Genomic DNA, 16,424 nt, shown 5'->3' with positions numbered 1-16,424 from the left:
CCGAGGTGGGTAAAATGAGGACCCAGATTGTTGGGGGAACAATAGGCTGACTCTGTTAACCGCTTAGAGAGGGGTTGTAAAGCCCTGTGAAGCGACATATAAGTCTTAAGTGCTATTGCGAGACCTTCCTTCCCTCCCTCCCTCCCTCTCTGGTGGTGCAGTGTTAGAATGCAGTTATTCCTTCCTTTCTTCCTTCCTTCCTTCCTCCCTCCCTCCCTCCCTGGTGGTGCAGTGGTTAGAATGCAGTTCTTCCTTCCTTCCTTCCTTCCTTCCTTCCTTCCTTCCTTCCTTCCTTCCTTCCTTCCTTCCTTCCTTCCTTCCTTCCTTCCTCCCTCCCTCCCTCCCTCTGGTGGTGCAGTGGTTAGAATGCAGTTATTCCTTCCTTCCTTCCTTCCTTCCTTCCTTCCTTCCTTCCTTCCTTCCTTCCTTCCCTCCCTCCCTCCCTTGTGGTGCAGTGGTTAGAATGCAGTTATTCCTTCCTTCCTTCCTTCCTCCCTCCCTCCCTCCCTCCCTCCCTCCCTCCCTCTCTGGTGGTGCAGTGGTTAGGATGCAGTTATTCCTTCCTTCCTTCCTTCCTTCCTTCCTTCCTTCCTTCCTTCCTTCCTTCCTTCCTCCCTCCCTCCCTCTCTGGTGGTGCAGTGGTTAGACTGCAGTTATTGCAGGCAGACTCTGCCCACAGTCTGGCATTCGATCCTGAGGGGGCTCCAGGTTGACTCAGATCGGTAAAATGAGGACCCAGATGGTTGGGGGAACGAGACCCTGGCTCTATAAACTGCTTAGAGAGGGGCTGTATAGCATTGTGAAGTGGCATATAAGTCTAAGGGCTATTGCTATGTCTGCCTCTCCTCTGCCGCAGGGGAGGGCAGTGGGTTAAGAAAGCTCGACAGAAGAGGCATAATAGGCCTAGGTTGACTCAAGGACATTCCTGCTTTTTAAAATAATCTTGGTATTTCCTGTTATTGCAGCCGTGAGCAGAAATATGCCGGTGCAAATATATGTCCAGATAAGCCTGGAGGAGCTCGCTGCCTTGAAAGTGAGGGAAGAAACCTACAGTCCTCCCTCACACATACTCAGCTCAGGGTCTGAAGCAAACCTACTCCATGTCTGGACTAAAGCGGCAGAGTCGGGGTGGGGGTGGGGGGACTGGCCAGGATCTCTTTTGCAGCCCCCTGGAGGTCCTCCAAACTGTTTCTGCCAGAGGGTCACTTTTTAACGTGACCAAAGGGATGATTAAGTACAGGCGAGGATCATATTTAACTATATTTTTGTCAATTTCATTATACAATTAGATCCAAGTTCTCCTGCTTGAGCAGAGGGCTGGACTAGAAGACCTCCCAGGTCCCTTCCAGCTCTATTCCATTCTATTGCTCTATTCTATATTCTGTTTCTATATTCTATTCTCTACTCCTATTCTCTATTCTTATTCTATTCCTATTTCTGATTCTATATTCTATTCTATTTTCTATTCTGTTCCTATTATATTTCTATATTCTACTTCTATTCTATTCTATTCTATTCTGTTCTGTTCTATTCTATTCTAAACCATTCCATTCTTTCTCTATTCTATTCTATTCTATTCTATTCTATTCTATTCTATTCCTACTATTATATATTCTATTCTATTTCATTCTTTCTCTATTCTACTCTATTTCATTCTTCCTATCCTATCCTATTCCATCCTTTCTCTATTCTATTCTATTCTATTCTATTCTATTCTATTCTATTCTATTCTATTCTATTCTATTCTATTCTATTCCCTTTCCCTTTTCTATTTCCATTCCATTCCATTCTATTCTATTTCTATTCTATTCTATTATTTCTATTCTATTCTATCCTATTCTATTCCATTCTTTCCCTATTCTATTCTATTCTATTCTATTCCACTCCATTCCCTATTCTATTCTATTCTATTCTATTCTATTCTATTCTATTCTATTCTACTCTACTCTACTCAGGGTCCCTTGAATTTCTTCCTCTTTTTGAACTACAAACGTCATTCTGAGGTCACAGCCTTCAGCCTTGAATGAGTTGAATGCATTCAACAGTATGGAACTGTATGACTCACACCTTCTGGGGTTGAAAGACATGCCAATTTACAGATAGCCCTTGACTTACAACGGTTCATTTAGTGACTGTTGGAAGTTACAACGGCACTGAAAAAAAATGACTTATGACTGTTTTTCATCCTTACAACTGTTGTAGCATCCCCTTGGTCCCACATGATCTCAATTCAGATGCTCGGCCACTAACTCATATTTATGACGGTCCCCGTGTCCCGGGGTCCTGTGATTCCCCTTCTGTGACCTTTCTGACAAGAAAAGACAATGAGGGAAGCCAGATTCACTTAACAACTGTGTGACTTAACTGTAGGAGATGACCAGGCTTAGCCCAAGGGAGGAAGTCAAATGCAGCATAAGTCACTAGTCCCTAAGCGCCCGCAAGAGATCTGTGTCAACGCTGCTAACTTCGGATGTTTTTGCATTGACAACAGAAGGAAATGCAGCCATATTTTACCTTTTGCTTTTAGAGTTAGGATCAGTGTTTCTCAACCTTGACAATTTTAAGGCATGTGGACTTCAACTCCCAGAATTCCACAGCCAGCAATGCTGGCTGTGGAATTCTGGGAGTTGAAGTCCACATGCCTTAAAATTGTCAAGGTTGAGAAACACTGAGTTAGATGATGCTGGGGGATGGGGGGAATGTGAATTAGAGTCTAGCTAGACATAACAACACTAAGCCTAGCATGAGAATCAAGGTTATTGAGCCCAGAGTGATAAAGGAGGGCTTCAAGCTACTTGAATAAAGGATTCTTTAAGGTAAACAATGCCTCAAGAAGTTCTTTTGAAGAGTTTCATCTGTCCAGCCCACCTTGAATGCCTTTCTTATCTCCTGCTCGTGCCCCTTGACCATTAGTCGGTCAGATTCTTGTAGAGATCCTAAGCTTGCAATAAATCTTTAGGCTCATTCGAACTTCCTGAAACTCCTGGGATTCACTTAACAACTGTGGCAAGGGAGAATTCACTTAACAACCATCTCATTTCGCAGCAGAGATTTGGGGCTCAATTCTGGTCAATTATTACCTGTACTGCAGGTAGACCAGGGGTCTTCAAACGTGGTCCTTTTAGGACTGATGGACTTCAACTCCCAGAATTCCTCCGCCACCATAGCTGGCTGAGGAATTCTGGGAGTTGAAGTCCACCAGTCCTAAAAGGGCCAAGTTTGAAGACCCCTGGTCTGGATCCGAGCCCGCAGTGTCATCAAAATGGCCAACTGAGGAATTCTGGGAGCTGAAGTCCACCAGTCATAAAAAGGCCAAGTTGGAGGACCCCTGGTCTGGATCCAAGCCCGCAGTGTCATCAAAATGGCCGACTGAGGAATTCTGGGAGTTGAAGTCCACCAGTCATCAAAGGGCCAAGTTTGAAGACCCCTGAGGTAGACAGATGTCTTTCTCTGCAGGTATTAGTCGGGCAGGTAGGCCGGGATCATGTGATTGCGCATGGAAAGGGAAGTATCAGAGGCTGCTATGGAATAGAATAGAGCTGGGAGGGACCTTGGAGGTCTTCTAGTCCAGCCCCCTGCTCAAGCAGGAGAATCTATAGCATGTTAGACAGGTGACTGTCCAGTCTCTTCTTAAAAACCTCCAGTGATGGAGCACCCACGATTTCTGGGGGTAAAGCTGTTCCACTGGTTGATTGTCCTCCCTGTCAGGAAGTTTCTCCTTAATTCCAGGTTGCTTCTCTCTTTGGTCAGTTTCCCACCATTGTTTCTCGTCCTTCCCTCTGGTGCTTTGGAGCATAACGTGACCCCCTCCTTTGTGGCAGCCCCTCAGATACTGGAATACTGCTATCATTTTTCCCCTGTTTCTTCTTTTCTTTAGACTAGCCAAACCCAAGTCCCGCATCCGTTCTTCGTATGTTTTAGTCTCCAGGCCTTGGATCATCTTAGTTGCTCTTCTCTGAACTTTGTCCAAACTCTCAACATCTTTTTTGTGATGTGGTGACCAAAACTGGCTGCAGTATTCCCGGTGTGGCCTCACTAGGGTTTGATAAAGCGGTACTGATACTTATAATATTATCATGCTTATAATCATGATCCCAGCAAGACCCGTGCAATGCGTTCTACCCACTTGTCTCAGCGTTCAGCTCTTCTAGCAGACCCCTGGACCTCCATGTTGGCTCAGGGTCTTGGTTAACGGCCGAACTGTTGTGCTCTTGAACGGCTGCGGCTGCCAAAAGATTGTCCACGTTCACCACTTCGGGGTCTGAGTTTGTGTCTGAGATGTCATAGTGGGGCACGACCGGAGGTCCATCTGGAAAGGAAAGGAAACCTACAGAGATCAGTGACATCACGCAGGAAAGATCTACCGCAGTTTGACACGAGCATTTCAAAATAAACAGAACACCGACATGAACTGTTGCAATGATATATACATATCATACATACATACATACATGAATAAAATGTTCAACGTAAAAACTTAGGAAATGAATATATGAAACAAGACAAGTTATCCTTCCCATCAAACCACAGATCCCTAATTCTGTTCACGGGAATTAGATAATTAGATGATTTCTATCCAAAAAAAGGGGGGAAAAAAGATGGCGTAGGCATATTTGTTTGGAAAACGGGGTGGTGAAATTTAATACATTTCAAACGTTATGTCTATACTGAACGTATTCTGATACGTGACTATCCTGCAGGCTATTTTGGTTTCAGATTGTTACGTGTAGAAAAATGGAACCCTAATATTCAACACGTCATACAATCAATCTGACATCTTACAGCAGTGTTTCTCAACCTTGACAATTTTAAGGCATGTGAACTTCAACTCCCAGAATTCCACAGCCAGCATTGCTGGGAGTTGAAGTCCACATGCCTTAAAATTGTCAAAGTTGAGAAACACTGTCAGAGTCTTGAAGGACAAATAATGGGCAAATCGTCATTTTTGAGGGCATTCATCTACGCGCGCTGACAGAATAATCTGATCCCATTTCTCCTCCCCCCCCCAAGTATTTGTTGTTTAGAATGGAAGGACTGTAAAATAAAATTGTAGGTGAAATTCTGAAGCGGAACACAACAGGCCTGTTCCAAATTAGCTGGGCTGATAACAATGATCTATTGATACAGAAGAAGGGGAGCAATTAAATGGGTCCAATTCAGATATGGCCAAATTTGCTCTCAGAAATATGTTCTAAGATCGTGTTCGATATGGCCAAATTCGCTCTCAGAAATATGTTCTAAGATCGTGTATTCTTCTATTCTGCATCTTTTCATTTCCGGGAACGTGCCCAGAAATTATCTTCCCATTTGTCATAGTTTATTTGAAAAATTAGAACTGGAAACTTTCCTTTGAAATGGACTTATTAAACTATAGTTTGCAAAACAGAAAAAAAGAAGAAAAAATAACCACAGTTTGCTCATTTGGAAGCAATTGCTGTTAGCTCGTCAGGGACATCTCCGTGTTATCAGGGAAGTGAACGAATGGAGTGAGCATTGCAAGCATGGAGATAATCTGGGCTGCCCAATAGCAATAGTAGTAAAGTTGGAAGGGACCTTGGAGGTCATCTACTCCAACCCCCTGCTCAGGCAGGAAACCCTACACCATTTCGGACAAATGGCTGTCCAGTCTCTTCTTTAAAACTTCAAGTGTTGGAGCATTTACTCCTTCTGGAGGCAGGTGGTTCCACTGATTAATTGTTCTCACTGTCAGGAAGTTTCTCCTTAGTTCTAGGTTGCTTCTCTCCTTGATTAGTTTCCACCCGTTGCTTCTTGTCCTGCCTTCAGGTGCTTTGGAAAATAGTTTAATTCCCTCTTCTTTATGGCAGCCCCTGAGATATTGGAATACTGCTATCATGTCCCCCCTTATAGCGATCATATCTGAACCCAAATCCAACAATTTCGCGAAGTCTATTTGGATGCACGTTATTCTCTGGGAATTCCCAATGGAATACCTTCCTTTTTTCCCCCCTTCCGGTGTTATTTTCAGAACAATCCTATAAAGGGAATTGGGCCGAGGGACGGTTTTTAATCTCAAGGGCTGCCACGGCTCAGCGGTTAAAGACGCTGAACTTGTCAGCTAGGAAGCTGGCAGCCCGTGTTTGAGAGCTGAGCGCCACGTGACGGGATGAGCTCCTGTTCCTTGGCTCAGCTCCTGGCAACCTAGCAGTTCGAAAGCACGCAAGTGCGAGTAGATAAATAGGTACCACTTCGGTGGGAAAGGTAACAACGTTCCGTGCACTATGGTGTATAGTCACGCCGGCCGCACAACCACGGAAGTGTCTTTGGAAAATGAGAAATGGAGATAAAGCAACGTCCCCTAGAGTCGGACATAACTGGACGGAAGAATCCTTTATCCTTTTTTATTCCCAATGTTACCGTATTTTCCGGCGTATAAGACGACTTTCTAAACCATGAAAATCTTCTCAAAAGTCGGGGGTCGTCTTATACGCTGGGTGTCATCTTATAGGGCAGGTGCTGAAACTTACCGAGCCAGACTGGAGAATCTGCGGCGCGTTAGTGCTGCAAGGGTGGGCCAGACGGGTGAAAGAGGCGTGTTTTTCTGGGCACAGCGCTGCTCTTGCTGCACTAACGCTGCCCCTGGGCACTTGCCAGACCTCATCGTAAGTCTTTTATGGAAGATCTCGGCAAGGGACAGCACTAATAAAGGTATGGTACTTTTGGAATGTGGCCAAAGCAGTCTATAACCTGATCTGAGCGGTCTAAAACGCTCAGATCAGGGGACAGACTCCCTTGAAGCAGCCTTCTCTTCCGGCTCTCTATCACATTGCGCTACCGCTTGGATCGTCTTGGAGACCGGAAGGGTGGGCAGGCAGGGAGAGCTGGCCCACCCAATCCAAGCAGGCTTTGTATACAACAACCAGCCAATCAATGGTAAAGTACATTGCTTGCCGTGATTGGCTGGTTGTTGTATACTGGGTAATTTTTAGGTGGTGTGCGTTGGAAGAGAGGTAGTCTTATACGGCGAGTTTAGCCCAAACTCTATATTTTAACTGGAAAAGTTGGGGGTCGTCTTATACGCCCAGTCGTCTTATACGCCGGAAAATACGGTACTTAATGTACACTTGAGACTTTCTAATCCTCACCCAACACCCAGCAGAGGTCATCAATCACTTTGAGGTTCAGAAACCCATTTGGGGAATCGATGCTCAGCTTAGGATAGTCCCCAAGAGGAAGGTGGAGTTTTTCTGTTTATTTAATTTACTCCAGTTTCCATGATCACACGCGTTTCTTCATCAGAAGCGTAAAGTATTCTGTTGGAGGAGTGATGTGTTTGTTAAGAAGTCCGAAGCACTTAAAGCAGGGACATGGGTTGTCTAAAAAGATTGAACGTTAAAATGTCTTTGAGATATGTCTAAACTAAAAATGATTGATAAATTTAAGAAAGCCATTTGCGTTAAATCAGTGGTTCTCAACCTGTGGGTCGGGACCCCATTTGGGGTCGAACGACCATTTCACGGGGGTCGCCAAACAAGGCTGTCTGCCATTTTTTCCCCTTTTCTTTGGCCACGCCCCTGGCACCCGGTGATGTATAAGTGGTTGGGGGTCACCACAACATGGGGAACTGTATTATGGGGTCGCGGCATTAGAAAGGTTGAGAACCACTGCGTTAAATGGACATAATAAGAATTGTATTAACTGAAAGGTGAGACAGTAAATACTAAGGGAAAAAGAGAGGAAATATTTAATGTAATAGTTTGTGATCTGTACTAAAGAAATTTAGTTATTCAATTACGAACCAACTCAGCCGCCATGTTGCTCTTCAAATATGTAAATATGTAAATATAAGGAGATTGATGCTGTCAAGGATTACAGCAGGAGGGTGGTTAGAAAGACCGAGTGTGAAGGGAAGTCAGATTAGTGCGAGTGCGTGCAGGATGTTTGTAATAGGATCTCGGAATAGAGAGCAGGAACATGATGGTGATGGATGTCGAAAGGGTGGAGGGGGGAAGAGATCTATCTGTGCAGAAGGTTTCAAGGGAGAGGAGGGGGGGAAGCAACTTGGTGATGATGAACACACGCTGGATTGTAGAAAGACTATGCCCTCTTGAGTCACAGATGCCGAGAAGTGGGAAAATGAAAGCTAGTACACATGTAGATGGGGGGAATGAGGACAAACTGAACAATTGTGTAGCAATTGACACAGGTGCAGCGATTGGCCAGTTGGGACCTGTTAGGCGGTCCAGGAGTCGAGCGCAGGGGCTGGCTTGTTTATAAATGTCTCTCCCATTGATTCATTTGCACCCTGATGACGTTGGCAGGAGCCAACGAAAGCTAAGTCTGCTTTTTAAAAAACTTTTAAATGTTTTATATTTAAACTTTTAACGTTTTATAAAACTTTTAATGTTTTAACTCTTCCTGGTGCTCACGTTTTATTACATACATACATACATACATACATACGTGTGTGTGTGTGTGTGTGTGTGTGTGTGTGTGTGTGTGTGTTCTCTGAGGTTTTCACGGGTGTTTGTATGTAGGTCTTTGGTTATTCGGGTTTTCTCCCACGTAAAATTGGAAGTGTCTTGGTGACGTTTCGTGCTTCGTGCTGCTCGAAGCACAAAGCTGAAAACACCAGCCTGAAGATGACGAATGGGACTTCGTCGAAACGTCGCCAAGACACTTCCAATTTTACATGGGAGAAAACCCAAATAACCAAAGACCTATGTGTGTGTGTGTGTGTGTGTGTGTGTGTTTGTGTGTGTGTGTGTATGCTCCTCGAAGCACATCAGCCTGAAGATGACGAATTGGACTTCGTCGAAACGTCACCAAGACACTTCCAATTTTACGCAGGAGAAAACCCAAATAACCAAAGACCTGCATATCTGTCTGTCTGTCTGTCTGTCTGTCTGTCTGTCTGTCTGTCTGTCTGTCTGTCTGTCTATCTATCTATCTATCTATCTATCTATCTATCTATCTATCTATCTATCTATCAGGGATGCCCAACTTGGCAACTTTAAGGCCTGCCGACTTTGACTCCCAGAATTCCCCAGACATGGTATAGGGTTTCCTGCCTGACAGGGGGTTGGACTAAATGACCTCCAAGCTCCCTTCCAACTTTATTATTATGGATCATCGCACAGTCAGCCAAATGTTCAGACTGGATTTGGCATTTTTGTCTACCTATCAAGTCCTTATCCAGGACCTGGGCTAGGCAGATGTGGATGTTTGATGGTATTACAGATATCGTCGCAGGATGGAACGTTTCCTGCCTGAGCAGGGGGTTGGACTAGATGAACTCCAAGGTCCCTTCCAACTTTATTATTGTTGTTGTTGTTGTTAACATTTTAGGGAATCGCTTACGGGTGGAAAGAAACACAGAATTGGGTTCAGACTGATTCAGGGCAGGCAGCCCTCAATTTACGATCGGCCCAGATTTCTGTCGCCAAGCGAGACCATCGTTAAAAGTGAATCCTGCCCCGTTTTACGACTTTTCTGCCCACAAGTTCTTAAGCGAATCGCTGCGACTGTTTAAGTTAGCGGCACGGTTCTTAACTGAACCCAGCTCCCCCAGTTTGGCAGGAGGATAACATGACCCCGGGACGCTAAACGTGTCGTTAAGTTGCCGAGCGTCTGAATTTCGATCACGTAAAACCGGGGGGATATGCCGCAAAGGTTACAAATATGAAAAGTGGTCCTAAGTCACTTTTTGGTTTTTTTTAGTGCCGTTGCGACTTCAAACAGTCACCAAATGACGTGCGGTGAGCTGAAGACTACCTACTTAAAAACAAAACTTTTACGGGCTTTTTGTATTGCATGCGGTGTTAAGCTTCAGCCTGATATAACTAGAGAGGATAGGAAGAATAAACTGTGTTATAAGAAAAGGGCTTGAAGGCTAAAGATCTACTGGATCAACTCAAAGTCCTTTCTCTGTTATAGTAGAGGATGACCCAAGAGCAACAGCACTTGAACCAGGGTCTTCAAACTTGGCCCTTTTATGACTGGTGGACTTCAGCTGGCTGAGGAATTCTGGGAGTTGAAGTCCACCAGGCATAAAAGGGCCAAGTTTGAAGACCTCTGACTTATATACTGCTCCATATTGGTTTACAGCCCCCTCTAAGCGTTTTACAGTCAGCATGTTGCCCCCAACAATCTGGGTCCTCATTTTACCGGCCTCGGAAGGACGAAGGGCTGAGTCAGGATCGAACTCCTGGCAATGGGCAGAGTTAGCCTGCTATACTGCATTCTAACCACTGGGAAGGGAAGAAAGAAAGAAAGAAAGAAAGAAAGAAAGAAAGAAAGAAAGAAGGAAGGAAGGAAGGAAGGAAGGAAGGAAGGAAGGAAGGAAGGAAGGAAGGAAGGAAGGAAGGAAGGAAGGAAGGAAGCAAGGGGCAGTAGAAGTAGCACTTAGACTTATATACCGCTTCATTGTGCTTTTACAGCGCTCTCTAAGCGGTTTATAGAATCAGCCTGTTGGTCCCCCAACAATCTGGGTCCTCATTTTACCGGCCTTGGAAGGACGAAGGGCTGAGTCAACCTTCAGCCGGTCAGGATCAAACTCCTGACAACGGGCAGAGTTTGCCTGCGACGCTTCCTTCTAACTACTGCGCCACCATGGGTTTTATACTACCCCCAAAAGCCCTTTCCTTCAAGAAAAAAAGATATATGGACACAGAACCTGTAAACATTGACATTCCATCTAGCTGACGAATTAAAAAAAAAAAAAGAATCAAAATTTTAATCCAGAGTTTGCCGGTCCCTTTTAAAATGTTTGGCAGGTAAAAAAAAAAAAAAATTCTGGGTGGGACAAAACGACGCGCAGAACGTCTGAAATCAGTTTCCCAATTGACACTAAGGAAAGGTACAGAAAAAAAAAAAGTCAAATGTCACTTCTTTTCCAAACACGGTTTTCTGAAAATATGCCCTTCAAAAATGACAGCATTTTGCTTAAAAGGATAAATGAATGTTTAAATATGAGAAGGTGTGGAGTTGGGGATGATTGAAAACACGATGATTTTTGCAATAAACGCTGATGACTATAAAGTGTCGGAGAAGGCTTTTAAAAAAAATTGGCATTTCAATCTTCGCTGTCTAAATGCTGCATGCAGCTATATCGAAGTAATTAATACTTGAGGTTGCAGATGGGCTTGCTGGTTTGAGTAACCTGAATAAACAAAAGCTATTTCTCCCCTTGGCGAGTCATCAGAGTTCAGTGCCAACTGGGCTTCAACTGGCATTGCATGATCAATTTTTTTTTAAAAAAAAGAGGTTTAAAGTGCAGAAGATACGAGGGTTAAGTACAATATTGACTGTTTATTACCTAGCCAAGGATGGTGCTGTTCGTAAATTCCTTTTATCAATTTCTCAATGGATTGTCTATAATTATCAGCACTTCTGATCCAAAGTAGAATCAAATAGATTTATGGAGGCCAAATTAGGCTTAGTTAACCATCGGAACCAAGTCAAAATTGTACCACTTCAACATGTATAATCATGCAAAAAGGTGGAATAAAATGCATATACATGCAGAGTGATAGTCTTGATCACCTACCCAGAGAGTAACTTGGGTGAAAGTCTTCATCAGTAGGAAATACAAGCATAAAGTTGCTATCTGTGGCGCCAACTCTTGTATCTTCCACACTTCCACACTTCGCAAACCTTATAGCTTAGCTTAAATTTAGCATACATAAAACAGTGACAATTTCACATGCTGAACAATTAAGGCTTAATCGGTTAAGAAAAAAAATAACTTTTTTTTTCAAGTTTTCAATTAAAAAACAAGGAAAGAAACCAAAATGCATGCCTTCACACTGTGAATGGAACGAAAAATGTTGCCTTTTTAAAATTCTGACTCGCAAGTAAGGTGAAAATACGTGAGAAAATCTTAGTTCCTCTTGGAGGGAGATAAAATAAGCTGAAAACGGACAGCAGAGAGGAGCACAAGACTGGAATATCTGGCACAACGGATGGAAACTGATCAAGGAGAGAAGCAACCTAGAACTAAGGAGGAATTTCCTGACAGTGAGAACAAATTAATCTGTGGAACAACCTGCCTCCAGAAGCGGTGAATGCTCCAACACTGGAAGTTTTTAAGAAGAGACTGGACAGCCATTTGTCCGAAATGGTATAGGGCTCAGGTCGGCAACCTGCGGCTCCAGAGCCGCATGCGTCTCCTCTGCCAGGAGCTTTTTAGGTGGGGCTCCTCCCTTTGCTGCGTCTCTGCAGGAAACAGGAAGCAGGAAGGGCAGGAGAGAGCTAGCTAGCCCAGCTATGCTGATTCAGGAATTCTGGGAGTTGAAGTCCATGAGTCATAAAAGAGCCGAGGTTGCCTACCCCTGAGCTTGTTGGAGAACAGCTTGAAGCCAGCTTGCCAGGTGAGCAGAAGATCGGAGAGAAGAAAGGGGGGGCGAGAGAAAGAGAGGGGGGGAGAGAAAGAGAGAGGAGAGGGAGAGGAAAAAGAGAGGGGGGAGATGAAAGAGGGAGAGAGAAAGAAAGAGAGAGGAAAGAGAAAGGGGGGAGAGGAGAGAGGGAGAGAGAGAGAGAAAGAGAGAGGGGGAGAGGAAAGAGAGAGAAAGAAAGAGGAGAGGGAGAGGAAAGAGAGAGGGAGAGGAGAGAAGGAGAGAAAGAGAGAGAGAGGAAAGAGAGAGGGAGAGGAAAGAGAAAGAGAGGGGGAGAGGAAAGAGGGAGAGAGAAAGGGAGAGGGAAGAGAGAGAGGGAGAGGAGAGAAAGAGAGAGAGGAAAGAGAGAGAGAGAGAGGAAAGAGAAAGAGAGAGGGAGAGGAAAGAGAGGGAAAGGAAAGAGAGAGAGAAAGGGAGAGAGAGAGAAAGAGAGAGGGAGGGAGGGAGGAAAGATAAAAAAGGATATATGCAGTGTTGTCTTCATTTTAGATATCAAAAGGGTTTTGCGGCTCCCAGTGTTTTGTTTTCGGTGGGAAATGGATCCAAGTGGCTCTTTGAGTGTTTTGGGTTGCCTACCCCTGGTATAGGGTCTCCTGTTTGAGCAGGGGGTTGGACTAGATGACCTCCAAGGCCCCTTCCAACTTTGGGGCAACCAAAGTTGTTGTTGTTGTTATTATACTGGACAGTCACTTGTCTGAAATGGTATAGGTTCCATATTCCACATTCTATTCCATTTCATATTCTATTCTATTCTATTCTATTCTATCTATTCTATTCTAGTCTAGTCTATTCCAGTCCAGTCCAGTCTAGTCTAGTCTAGTCCAGTCCTCCAGAAGTTGTGAATGCTTCAACACTGGAAGTTTTTAAGAAGAGACTGGATAGCCATTCGTCTGAAATGGTATAGGGTTTCCTGCCTGAGCAGGGGGTTGGACTAGAAGATCTCCAAGATCCCCTGGAGATTATCATTTTATATTATTATTGTTGTTGTTGTTATTTCATCATCATCATCATGATCATCATTACTTTTCTGCACAAATGTTTCTCCAGTTTAAAAAAAAAAGGGGGGGGGTTTCAATAAAACCTAGGCAGGAAACTTAACAATAAGCCTTTTGTTTGCAGGGAATCGTGTATACCTGTGAATGGTGCCTTTGGAATATTCTATTTGTAGCGTTCTCTTACCTATAGTGCATTTCAAGGCTACCCTTACCATAGAATAATTCTACTGTAGTAATTGGGGATTATTCCTGTTTTGAGGAAACACACATGGGTTTGGATGCTGGGATTCTGAAATGTACTGGTTGAGCACTTTCTCAAAATGGCTTCCTTCGGCCGTACCACAAGCCAACTTTTTCGGATTTGCAGTTTTTTCTCTCTCATTCTGAACGTAGCTGATAGGATGTCTCCTTCAAAATGTGCTAACGACTCTGAACTGCACAGAATAAATCTTTCTTGCAGGACAGAAAGCTGAAGTGAACGTACTCACAGAAGCTGAAGAATTTTCTTGAACGAAAAGCAGTGTTTCTCAACCTTGACAATTTTAAGGCATGTGGACTTCAACTCCCAGAATTCCACAGCCAGCAATGCTGGCTGTGGAATTCTGGGAGTTGAAGTCCACATGCCTTAAAATTGTCAAGGTAGAGAAACACTGAGCTAAATCTTTTCAAGGGGAAAATAAAAAACAAAACACAAAAAAAATCAAGGACCTCCAGTTGCCTTTGGAAGAGATCTCTGAAAAGATGCCAGAGAGTTGGGGAAAATAATAATAATAAGAAGAAATCCAGGATGCTGCCAAAGGAAGCTAATTAGTCTTCCACATGTTTCTGTGGCGCTTCACAAGTGAACTGGTGCTCATAAAATGATTCAGGAAACCTAAAAGAGCCTTTCCCAAACTCTCTTCCTGTTGCCCAATCAAATCACCCGTGTGATGACAATTCCCCAGTCACTTGGCCAGAGGAAAACAGCCTTCCTGAGAAAATAAAAGGAAGTGACATTAGGGGACTGGAGGCTAAAATGTATAAGAAACGGTTGCTAGAATTGGGTATGTCTAGTTTAATGAAGAGAAGGACGAGGGGGGACAGGATAGCAGTGTTCCAATATTTCAGGGGCTGCCCCAAAGAAGAGGGAGTCAAGCTATTCTCCAAAGCACCTGAAGGCAGGACAAGAAGCAACAGATGGAAACTCATCAAGGAGAGAAGCAACCTGGAACTAAGGAGGAATTTCTTAACAGGTAGAACAATTAACCAGTGGAACCACCTGCCTCCAGAAGCTATGGATGCTCCAACACTGGATGTTTTTAAGAAGAGACTGGACAGCCATTTGTCTGAAATGGTATAGGGTTACCTGCCTGAGCAGTGGGCTGGACTAGATGATCTCCAAGGTCACTTCCAAATTTTTAAGTAATAATAATAATAATTATTATTATTATTATTGGTACAGGTCTCCTGCTGGAGCAGGGGGTTGATGACCTCCAAGGCCCCTTCCAAGTCTGTCATTCTGTTACCCTCACAGACCTTAGGCTGTTCAGAGGAGAGGAAAAATCTGCAGGGGATGGACTGGCCCCACTCGTCCTGTGGGCCCATGCAATTAAATCAGAGCACCTCTATGTAGTCATCAGCCATTCATGAGGAGGAAAGTTCTCAAATAATTCAATGTTTCCAGGAAGGAAGGAAGGAAGGAAGGAAGGAAGGAAGGAAGGAAGGAAGGAAGGAAGGAAGGAAGGAAGGAAGGAAGGAAGGAAGGAAGGAAGGAAGGAAGGAAGGGGATAGACTTCCATCTCTCTTCAAGGGGAATTGGCCGATAATTACTGCCTTTGTTTCCTTCTGCAGGACTTTGCATGTGCTGCAGGCATCACCTCTCCTGACACGAAATTAGTGTCCATGCCTTGGAACAAGAAGGAAGGAAGGAAGGAAGGAAGGAAGGAAGGAAGGAAGGAAGGAAGGAAGGAAGGAAGGAAGGAAGGAAGGAAGGAAGGAAGGAAGGAAGGAAAGAAAGAGAGAGGGAGGAAAGAAGGGGACGGAGGGAGGGAAGAAAGGAAGGAAGGAGAGGGAGGAGGGGAGGGATGGAAGGAAGGAAGGAGAGAGGGAGGGAGGGAGGGAAGGAAGGAAAGAAACAGAGAGAGGAAGGAAGGAAGGAAGGAAGGAAGGAAGGAAGGAAGGAAGGAAGGAAGGAAGGAAGGAAGGAAGGAAGGAAGGGGAGGGAGGGAAGGAGGCAAGGAAAGAAGGAAGGAAGGAAGGAAGGAAGGAAGGAAGGAAGGAAGGGGAGGGAGGGAAGGAGGCAAGGAAAGAAGGAAGGAAGGAAGGAAGGAAGGAAGGAAGGAAGGAAGGAAGGAAGGAAGGAAGGAAGGAAGGAAGGAAGGAAGGAAGGAAGGAAGGAAAATGTGAGTAATACTTGGGTAAGCCGCCCAGAGTTCCCTTGAAGTTAAAACAGGCAGACTATACATTTTATAAATAAATAAAAAAATAAATCCCGAGGCTTCTTTCATCCCCAATCCCAAGTGGGAACAATCAAAAGATGTGTTGTGACCATGACAAATCAGAGAACAGGGGAAACCAACATAGTTAACAACAAAAGAGAAAACCTGAGAGACATTTTCTGGGGGTCAAATCACTTAGGCTCAGCTCCCCACACCAAGATGATGTGGCTTTCTACCCTTTGGAATGCTGTAATATTCTTATTTAAGGCAATTTTACAGCCTGTGGTTGCCAATCCCACTTGAATGATTTCCTTCAGTCCAAAGAGACAAGCATTCGTGACACAACAGAGGCTCGGTTGGTTTGTTGAAATCTCTCATTAGGTGAAAAAAATAACGACCCCCCCCCAAAAAATACCATAAGGGAATGGCCGTCAGGGATACTGTTATTTTTTTATTATTATTATTTTTTACTAATTTGTTTTACAGGTAGATTTTTGACTTCACAACGGTTAGTTTTGTGGTGGTTTGAAATTACAGCGGCACTGGAAAAAACTGACTTGCGACCGTGTCTCACACACACAATCATTGCAGCATCCTCATCACTTGATCGAAATTCAGACGCTTGGCAACTGGCCCGTATTTATGACAGTTTTAGGCTC

The 16,424-nt window shown here is 44.1% G+C and overlaps 1 protein-coding gene across 2 annotated transcripts in view; it reads right to left on the bottom strand.

Annotated features, from left to right (window-relative positions):
• Positions 1–16,424, bottom strand: part of CUNH18orf25 (chromosome unknown C18orf25 homolog) — an 82,472-nt gene that overhangs the window by 11,162 nt on the left and 54,886 nt on the right. Inside the window, exon 4 of one of the 2 annotated variants that reach the window (XM_039338643.1) lies at positions 4,127–4,327. In XM_039338643.1, coding sequence (XP_039194577.1) covers positions 4,127–4,327 — 201 coding nt within the window. The remainder of the gene's footprint in view (positions 1–4,126; positions 4,328–16,424) is intronic. The other variant, XM_039338644.1, reaches the window with a different exon arrangement.

The sequence above is a fragment of the Crotalus tigris genome, unplaced genomic scaffold, assembly GCF_016545835.1.
Source record: "Crotalus tigris isolate CLP2741 ecotype Arizona unplaced genomic scaffold, ASM1654583v1 scf7180000017710.2780689, whole genome shotgun sequence".
In the NCBI taxonomy this organism is placed as follows: domain Eukaryota; kingdom Metazoa; phylum Chordata; class Lepidosauria; order Squamata; family Viperidae; genus Crotalus; species Crotalus tigris.
This window is presented reverse-complemented; position numbering and strand designations above follow the sequence as displayed.